This window comes from Chinchilla lanigera, unplaced genomic scaffold, assembly GCF_000276665.1.
Source record: "Chinchilla lanigera isolate Chin_1 unplaced genomic scaffold, ChiLan1.0 scaffold00094, whole genome shotgun sequence".
Classification (NCBI taxonomy): Eukaryota; Metazoa; Chordata; class Mammalia; order Rodentia; family Chinchillidae; genus Chinchilla; species Chinchilla lanigera.
In genome coordinates, this window is record NW_004955495.1 from 2,173,350 (window position 1) to 2,182,588 (window position 9,239).

General features: G+C 57.1%; 2 protein-coding genes and 1 long non-coding RNA gene across 5 annotated transcripts in view; 1 reads left to right on the plus strand and 2 right to left on the minus strand.

The window, feature by feature from the left end:
* Nucleotides 1-232, minus strand: part of Kank2 (KN motif and ankyrin repeat domains 2) — a 4,590-nt gene extending 4,358 nt beyond the window's left edge. For both annotated transcript variants that reach the window (XM_013505179.1, XM_005405644.2), the window contains exon 1: nucleotides 86-232. The gene's annotated coding sequence lies outside the window, so the exon portion shown is untranslated. The remainder of the gene's footprint in view (nucleotides 1-85) is intronic.
* Nucleotides 7-7,626, plus strand: LOC106146789. The gene is made up of 2 exons (XR_001231352.1): nucleotides 7-96; nucleotides 7,424-7,626. It is a non-coding gene; the product is annotated as an uncharacterized LOC106146789 (long non-coding RNA).
* Nucleotides 1,453-9,239, minus strand: part of Dock6 (dedicator of cytokinesis 6) — a gene marked incomplete at its 5' end in the record, with an annotated part of 41,623 nt that continues 33,836 nt past the window's right edge. For both annotated transcript variants that reach the window (XM_013505182.1, XM_013505181.1), the window contains 9 exon segments: nucleotides 1,453-1,659; nucleotides 2,163-2,324; nucleotides 2,515-2,621; nucleotides 2,701-2,844; nucleotides 3,002-3,238; nucleotides 3,809-3,898; nucleotides 3,998-4,123; nucleotides 5,961-5,975; nucleotides 6,048-6,179. In XM_013505182.1, coding sequence (XP_013360636.1) covers nucleotides 1,617-1,659; nucleotides 2,163-2,324; nucleotides 2,515-2,621; nucleotides 2,701-2,844; nucleotides 3,002-3,238; nucleotides 3,809-3,898; nucleotides 3,998-4,123; nucleotides 5,961-5,975; nucleotides 6,048-6,179 — 1,056 coding nt within the window.

Sequence of the window (9,239 nt, forward strand, 5' to 3'; positions counted from 1 at the left end):
CGCCCCGCGGGCGCCCCGGGGCCTGGGGTTCGCGAGCGAGGTGGGGGGCGGGGCAGTGCAGAGCCGGCGGTGAGCGCGCGGTCACCTGGGCGGCAGGTGAGTGTGTGCACGTCTGAGTTGGTCCGATCTCGTCCTGTCCTCCCCTCTGTCGCCACCTCGGGTCCCAGGGGCAGGACCCTCCGCCGCCGGCCTCCTCTGCTTGCTGCGGCCGGCCGCCGGGGGCGGGACCACACGGGGCGTGGCTGCGCGAGGGGCGTGGCTGGCCGGAGTCCAGGGCGGGGAGGGCGGGGAGGGCTCGCAGCGCGGCGGCGGGAGGTCACCCCTCCCCCCCAGCGGCCGGGGCTGGAAGCCGCCCAGCGCCGGCCTGGTACACGGTGGCGTGACCGCTTCGGGGCGGGAAGGGGGCTGCTTCGGCGCGAGGCTGCACGGGTGGCAACAGAGGCCTGGGCCACAGAAGCCAGGCAGACTTGGGACTCCAATCCCACATCCGTCAGTCTTTTACTGCAGTATGCCTCAGTTTCCCCATCTGCTGAATGGGGCTATTCATGCCGTCTATCTGATAGAGGAACTGAGAGGATCGCCTGACCACTGAGCAGGGCCTGATGGAGGGCCTCAGGTACAAAAGCTCATCAACTGCGTAGTTTGAGCCAGGTGCAGTGGCGCACGCCTGTCATCGAAGCATTGGGGAGGCTGAGGCAGGAGGATCGCTGCAAGTTTGAGGCCAGCCTGGGCTACATAGTGAGTTTAGGGCCAGCCCAAGCTACATAACACAACCCTGTTTCGAAAAACAAAACCACAAAACTAGGTGTCCTACATTTTTAGCGGGAGGAGTGCTAGACACCAAACCTAGGGTGCATTCTGCTACTGAGCTACATCTCCACTCTAGAGTGGCCGACATTTGCATAGAACCTTCTGGAAGCCACTTACTACAGGCCGAGCACTGAACAGGCACCTAATAAATAGTAATATTATTTCCAAAGCCAGGCGTGGTGGCGCACGCCTGTAATCCCAGCATGCAGGATGCTGAGGCAGGAGGATCGTTGTGAGTTCGAGACCAGCCTGGGCTACAAAGTGAGCTCAAGGTCAGCCTGAACTGCAGAGCGACACCCTGTCTCAAAAAAAAAGACAAAAAAAAATATTCCCAGTTGACATCTGAATTATTTATGTCACCATCCCCACTAGAGTGTCAGCCCAAGTAGGCCGGGACTTGTGTTTGTTGTCACCAAACTGTTCTTGGTACCCAATAGATTCTTGGATTCTGAGACAGGGTCTTGCCATATACCTCAGGCTGGCCTCAAATTCATGGTGATCCTCCTGCCTCAGCCTCCTGAGTGCTGGGATGACAGGTGTGCGCCCATGCCCGGCTCTTTTGCCCCTCCAGTAGATTCTCACGTGTGAGCAGATGTGCACCTGTGCACGCGGGGGGGGATGGACGACACACATCACACAGGCTGTATATAAAAACCGTTTTAAATTAAGAAAGGTAGGGGGTATCAGTGCACACAGAGGACGACGCTGTGGTCACCCGTGGCCGCGGGGTGGCAGGAGTGACTGTCAGCAGGGCAGACAGCCCTGCCTGGGTGCTGGTCCCTGGTATAGCTTTGGTCGCCATGGGCTCAGAGCTCTGCCTTGCGGAAGCTTGCTCTGTTCAGGGAGTTCCTGGAGGAGGGATGCCAGACTCAGTATGGCCAGGGGCGCGGCTCAGCGAGCGGTGGCGCGCCGGGTGCCTGCTCTCCCGTCCCCCCCCCCCCCGGCGCCCCCGCCACTCCCTCCCTCTGGGGTCCTAGGATGTCTTCTGCCCGCTTCAGATCTATCCAATCTGGCTGTGGGATTCCTAGGTTATTTCAAAATTCACTGCAGTGCTGGGCAGGGTAGCTGGTGCTGTCATCCCAGCACTCAGGAGGCTGAGGCAGGAGGATTGACTGGAGTTCAAAGCCAGCCTGGGCTACACAGTGAGTCCAAAGCCAGCCTGGATTACATGGGGAGACCCTGCCTCAAAAAAAAAAAAAAAAAAAAAAAAAAGTCTTGCCAGGGATATATCTCAGTGGCACAAGCTCCTGCCTGGCAAGTGCAAGGTCCTGAGTTCGAATTCCAGTACAAAAAAAAAAGTCTTGGGCTGGCTCCCCTTATGCTTTCCAGACTGGGGGGCCCGGGGCAGCCACCTGAAGCCAGCGGGTGCCAGTGCCAGCAGCTGCGGCAGGCGCTGCGTGAGCAGGGGCTGCAGGGCCTCCCGCAGGCGGCAGTAGTGGCGCTCCAGCTCGCGGTGGTACTCCTTCTGGTCGGGCCCGATCAGCGCCTTGTTCTTCCGCAGGGCATCCTCACACCTACGGGGCAGGGTGTGCGGGACACTCGGGGGGCTGAATGCAGCAGGGACGGCGAGGAGGGCGGGATGGGGTCCCCCTGACTGGCGGGGGGCTGCGCTGGGGAGCCAGCGGGTCGGGAGGGCGATACTGGGGTCGGGGAGGCAGGACTGCCGTGAGGAGGGGTTGGGAGCCCGCGAGGGCACCGGCCTACTTCTTGCAGAAGTCCTTGAAACAAAGCCGCAGCTTATTGTGATGCCGGAAGAGCTTGGGATCCTCTGGGATGTCTGCCAGGAACACCTGGGCCACCTCCAAGGGCCCCTGCGGGGGAGGCGCCGCGTGAGACGTGCGCATGGCACCCGGAGGGTCCCGGGTGGCCCGCGCGCCCCGCCAGCCGTGCCTGGTTCACAGTGGGGCCCACAGAGCCCTGCAGCACCATCTGCAGCATCTTGCAGTCGGGCGGCTCCTGCTCCGTGGCAAAGGCCAGCTCCCGCGTCTTCTTCTGCATGTCCTCGATGGCCACCTCCACCGGCGTCAGCACCGTCTGCGGGGCGGGGGGAGGGAACGTGGGGTCCCGCCCAGCCAGCCCAGGGACACTGTGCCCCCAGTGGAAGCAGGAGGGGTCCCACGAGGGTGGCAAGGAACACGCCCTGTGTGCAGCGAGCCTCCTGCCTCAGCGTCCCGCTGCGCGCCCCGCCCACCTCCTCGCGGTGGCACACGCGGATGCGCGTCTTGATGTACGGGAAGGCGTGCTCCGTGCTCAGCAGCGTCTTGCGCTTGTGCTGCTCGTGCAGCTCGCCGTGCGCGCGGCCGTCGGGCGTGAAGGGCGTGCAGAACAGGAAGGTGCGCAGCCCGTAGTTGCGGTCGAAGTAGGTCACGCGGTCCTTGAGCTCGTAGGTGTCGAAGTGCGGCTCCACATAGGTGATCTGGATGTAGGCCTGGCGCGCAGGGGTGGGGGTGGGGGTGTGAGGGTCCCACGCCCGGCAGCAGAGGTTCTGGGCCTCAGGGCTTTGATTTGAGGGTTCTCGGGACTCCCTTTGGATGTCTGGGACTCCCGGGAGGAGTGGGATTTGAGACACCCAGGGAGATAAAATTTGGAGTTGTGCAGAGAAATAGGATTTTTTTTTTTTTTTTTTTTTTTTTAGTACTGGGGATTTAAGGCAGGTCTTCTGCACTGAGCTACATCCCCCACCTCCAGACCTTTTTATTGTATTATTTAATTAAAAAAAATTTGAGACAGTCTTGCTATGTAGCCCTGGCTGGCCTTGAACTCCTGGCAATCCTCCTGCCTCAGCCTCCCACTGTTGGGATGACAGGAGTGTACCACCACACCTGGCGCCTATTTTTATTTTAAGACAAGATCTCCTTAGGTTGCCCAGGCCTCCAATCTGAGATATTCCTGCCTCAGCCACTATACCCAGCTTCAAAAATAGACCTGTAAGGTCCCCAGCAACCAGTACTCGGAATCTCGTTGATCGTAGGGTTGGGGGGCTGGTCGGGAGACCCACCTTCTGCGGGTCAAGCTTGGACTTGTCCACGGGGTTGGAGTCTTTGATAATCTCCACTATGTCGTCCCCAAACCGCTCTGTGTAGAACTCCTAGGGGCACGGGGTTGACTCACTCGGGGCGCAGGGGTGCAGACCCCACTCCAGCCCTGGGCAGCCCTGTGCCCCATCGCCTCCCCAGCCGCGCCATGCCTCCAGCCGGTGCGAAATCTCCGCCAGCTTAGTGATCGACGGCTCCTTGTACACAAACTCCTGCTCATCCAGGTCCCCAAAGCGGGCGCCGTAGAAGCCCACGCGGAAATACGTCCCGAACACGCGCTGGGGCTGCGAGGAGCGGGAGGTGTTGTGGGAAGGCGCACAACCTGTCTCCAGGTGTCCCTGGCCTGGGGACACGTGTCCAGATGCCCCACAGGGCAGGAAGCAGGGGGAGCAAACGAGGCTGGGAAGAAGTGGCCATGGGCAGGGGCACCCTGCCAGCACCAGAGTGGGTGTGAGCATCTCAGGAACATAGAGGCCAGGGTGGTGGCTCAGCCTGTCATCCTAACACTTGGGAGGCTGAGGCAGGAGGATCGCTTGAGTTGGAGGCCAGCGTGGGCTACATAGTGAGTTCAAGGGCAGCCTGAACTACATAGTCAGACCATCTCAAAATAAAACAAAAAATCCAAACCCAGAAAACAAAGCATCTGGACAGGCAAGAGGACCCTGAAAATATTGGGGTGTGGACCCAGACCCCAGCCAACTGCTTATACCCTTGCTCTTTCTGCCCACCCTACCTTTCCTAAAAAATCTGTTCCACACAAATCCCTGCTTTTTCCGTTTTTTTTTGTTTTTTTTTTTAATACTGGGGGTTGAACCTAGGGCCTTCACACTGAGCTACATCCTCAGCCCATTTTAAATTTTTTTTTGCAATAAAGTCTCTCTCTATGGCCCAGCCTGGGCTCTAACTTGTGATCCTCCTATCTCAGCCTGCCAGAGTGCTGGGAGGACAAGCCTGCTCCCCATGCCCAGCTCCCAAATTTGTTTTGCCTGTTCACACTCTTCATCATCTGCAGCCTAACACCAAATTAGGACAGGGCTCTCTGGCTCACACCCGTGTTCCAGTGTCCATCTGTGGGACTCTGTATACAGCAGGTATCCTACAAATGCTTGAATGACTGCAGGATAGTCTGGCCATCTCTCACCCTGGGTCAGAGGTTCTGTTGTTTTTTGCTGGGTTCTTTTTCTTTTCTTTTCTTTTCTTTTCTTTTGAGACAGGGTTTCACTATGTCGCCCAGGCTGGCCTCAAACTCAAGGCAATCTTCCTGCCTCAGCCTCCTGAGTGATGAAATAACAGGCATGTACCACCATATCCGGCTGGACAGAGGTTCTGGCTTCATTGTCCTGGACATTGCTCTGTCTAGCCTCCTCATCACTAAGTTTGGAAGGAGGGTCCCCCCCTTCACCCAAGAGCACCCCCTCATGGGCAGAGAAGTGGGGCGACTTCGTGTGCACTCACCAGGCAGATCCCGGCAGGGTGGGGCCGACACGGCGGGGCAGAGGCGGTGGAGGGGTGGACAGAGACACAGTCATGGGGGAGATCAGAAGTCAGCCCCCCTGCTTATTCTGCTGCCCTAGGAGAATTTCCATGGGCGGGGACACCAGGGATCCCGGGAGGGAGGGGACCCGCCTGTCCCACCCGCCCCACCCTGCCCGCCTGCCAGGGCTCTGGGTTCCTGCCATCTTTGGCCAGAAAATTCTCCCTAAAGTAGGAGCTGCCTAAAAATAGAAGAGAAGAGGCGGGATGGGGGCGGCATTAACCAGAGATGGGGAGCAGAGATCCTGGGGGAACCCGGGCGTCAGGGAGGCGGGCACAGAGGCTGAGAAACACGCAGAGGTCTCCAGAGAGGGACAGAGATGGGGAGAGACGAGAGAGACAGCGGGGGCGGGGCGGGGCGGCCCTCTTCCCCCTGAACCCCCATGCCAGCCGCCGCAGGGGGAGGGCAACCCTGGAGGCGCCCAGCGCCGTGACTCACAGGCCGCCCGGGAAGGGTCAGGGAGGGTGGGCGGGGGGGCGGGGGGGCCTGAGAGGCGGCGGCCGTGCTCCTCGCGCGCCACCTAGTGGTCCCCGACTGCACTGACCAGGCCTGGGGGGCTCGGGACGGAGAGCCGGACTCACCTCCCAGCCGGAGCTCTGCGGGGAGAGGGGGCGGGGTCAGCGAGGCGGGGCGGGGCCGTGGGGTGGGGGTGGGAGACCCAGGCCCACCTGGTGCATGATCTTGGTGAAGGCCTCCTGCAGCTTGCCGTGCACCGCGGCCAGCTTCTTGTAGTCCCGGTGCGCTTCCAGGATGGGGATGAGGTTCTTGTAGACCTCGTTCACAGCCTCGTACAGCCCGCCCTGGAATGGCGTGGGGGTGAGGCTTTCCCACACCGCCTAGCCTGCCCCCTCCCCAGCGCCTCCTCCAGGAAGCCCTCCCTGACCACCGCCCCCCCACGGGCACCAGCTTTGGGGCTGGGCCCTCCGGAACATTCCTGCTCTCCATTCTTTTTTTAATTTTTATTTTGAGACAGGGGCTCACTAAGTTGGCCAGGCTGGGCTCGAATCTGAGATCGTCCTGCCTCAGCCTCCCAGAGTGCTGGGATGATATTCACATGCACGAAGTGGACTGCACATCTAATGAGCACTGACCTGGGCCAGATGCTGCCCTGTGTGCTACACGGGCGGGAGGAACTCAGTTTGTGGGGGTTTGTCTTTGGCAGTAAGGGAGGGGGAACCCAGGGTGTCACCTGAGCTGCATCCCCAGACCAAGAACTCTTTCTTCCACCCCATGTCTCAGAGGGGAAACTGAGCCTCTTGGGCTGGGGCTTCCCAAGGCCACACCTAAACAACGGCCCATCTGGCCTGGTGCCCCTGGCCCCCATGCATAGGTGGCACTTTCGTAATGGCCACCTGCAGGGCCCCCTGCCCACAGCCAGTGCCAGCATACAGCCTAGCACAGTAGGTGCTCTCTGGTGTTTGTCGACTGACTGTCAGATGGTCTGTGCCCATCCTCTCCCTTCTACCCCCGAGGCTTGTCTCTGGAGACACCAGCAAAGCGACAATAGTGAAAACAGCATCACTGGAGGGGGCTGGCAACACAGAGGAACAGGTGCTGCAGGGGCCTGGGGGTGCAGCTTGATGGGGAGGGCTGGGCGGGCAGGTGCAAGGCCCAGCACTGCAAAACCCCAAACAAAATATCGCCAGAAAGCCTGACCTCGAGTCTGAGTGGGCCCCAGGTCAAACTACCAGCCCCCAAAGATGTGAGGAACTGAGGCAGGCAGAGGCTCACTGCAGGGACATGGAGCCAAGGACACTGCAGCCGGACACCCCTGGGAGCCCCGTCTCGGACAGGTCAGACACAGAAGTGTCGAGCTGCTTTTAGACCAACAGGCCAACTGAAGAAGGAAAGCCCATCACAACTGAGAGTAAGATGCTTAGGAGAGGAGGGCGTGGTGGCGCACGCCTGTCATCCCAGCATTCGGGAGGCTGAGGCAGGAGGATTGCCACGCGTTCAGGGCCAGCCTGGGCTACGTAGTGAGGCCTTGTCTGAAAAACCAAACAAAACTAGAAACTGAGTCCTTGTTTTTGTCTTTTTGGATTAGAAGAGATTTAAGATGTCCAAGACCAAGAGTGAGCGCCAGTGTGAACTATGGACTTTGGGTGATAAATGTGGCAGTGCAGCTGCATTGATTGTGACGAACGCCCCGCCTCAGCGACGGCTGTGGATCGTGGGGGAGGCTGTGTGTCAGCAGGAAGAGCGGAAACCTTAATTTTGCAGTGAACTAAAAACTGCTCTAAAAAAGAGTATTGTGTTGTTTTGTGTTTACTTAGGACTAAACCTAGGGCCTTTGCACTGAGATACAATCTGACCTCTTTAAAAAATGGTTTTATTTTGAAAAAAGTTTTACTAAGTTGTTAGCTTGCCCAGGCTGGCCTCCAATTTGTGATCCTCCTGCCTCAGTCTCCCAGAGTATTCCAATTATAGCTGTATCCCTCCACACCCAGCTAAAAAAATAGCCTCTTGCCCGGCGTGGTGGCACACGCCTGTAATCCTAGCACTCAGGAGACTGAGGCAGGAGGATCGTTGCAAGTTCGAGACCAGCCTGGGCTACAAAGTGAGCTCAAGACCAGCCTGAACTGCTTAGCGAGACCCTGTCTCAAAGAGATAAAAAAATAAATAAAAAAAAAAAATAGTCTCAACTAAAAAAATTTTTAAAAAGAAAACTAAAGAGATTTAAGACACAAGTCGCCACTGTTAGCAATACAGTAGCATACATTTTGAAATAGCTAGAAGAGCTGGGCATAGTGGCACAGCCTGTAGTCCCTGCCCTTGCAAGGCTGAAGCAGGAGGATCCCAGCAAGTGCAAGGTCAGCCTGAGCTACACAGTGAGTTTGAAGCCAGCCTCAATGACATAGCGAGACCCTGTCTCAATAAAATAATATAAAATTAAATTAAAAAGACAAACAGAAAAAAGAGCTGAGTGTGTGGTGTGCACCTGTAATCCCAGCTCCATGGGAAGTTAAGGAGGGAGGATCACAGGCTCAAGCCCAGGTGGGTGACAGCATGACTGTCTCAAAATAAAACATTTTAGGAACGGAATGTAGCTCAGTGCAAAGGACAGTAACACACGCACACACACAGGGGATGTAGCTCGGTGGAAACCACCCCGGATTCAATCCTGAGAATTGGAAAAAATTTTTTAAAAAGAGGAGCTGAGGGCATGGCTCAATGGTAGATTACCTGACTAGCATGTGTGAGACCCTGTGTTCCATCCCCAGCACCAAAAGAAAAGATGGACGCACATCAGCCACATCCATGGTAGGCCCTTTATGGATCCCGATTCAAAGCAGGCACAGCCAGGCGTGGTGGCGCACGCCTGCAATGCCAGCACTCAGAAGGCTGAGGCGGGAGGATCGCCACGAGCTCGAGGCCAGCCTGGGCTCGCTCCATAGTGAGACCCTGTCCCACACGAAAGCTACCTATCTCTATAAATACATGCTATCCCAGAAAAGAGAGGAAGAGATCTAAAAAGCCAGCAGACGAGGCTGGTTTTATAGACAGACAACAGCTAGAGAAAGCAATTAAGAAAACTCTCCTTCTTCCTTTATGTATGCTTTAAAGTCTCTATGCTTGAAGTTTAGCAGAGTGCCACAGTGCACTCTTATAATCTCAGCATTCTGACAGGCTGAGGCAGGAGGATCACAAGTTAGAAGCTAGCCTGGGCTACACAGGGAGACCCTGTTATCAACCCCATATGCCCAGTTAGGGTGTAGCTAAATGTGTGGGGTCTCACTCTATTCAAGCAGTGTCAAGCATCTTATGGAAAGAAAGACAGTAACTGGGCTTCTGAGGGGCCCAATTTTCCTTGTTTGTTTTTCTTTTCTCTTTCTTTCTTTCCTTTTTTTTTTTTTTTTTTT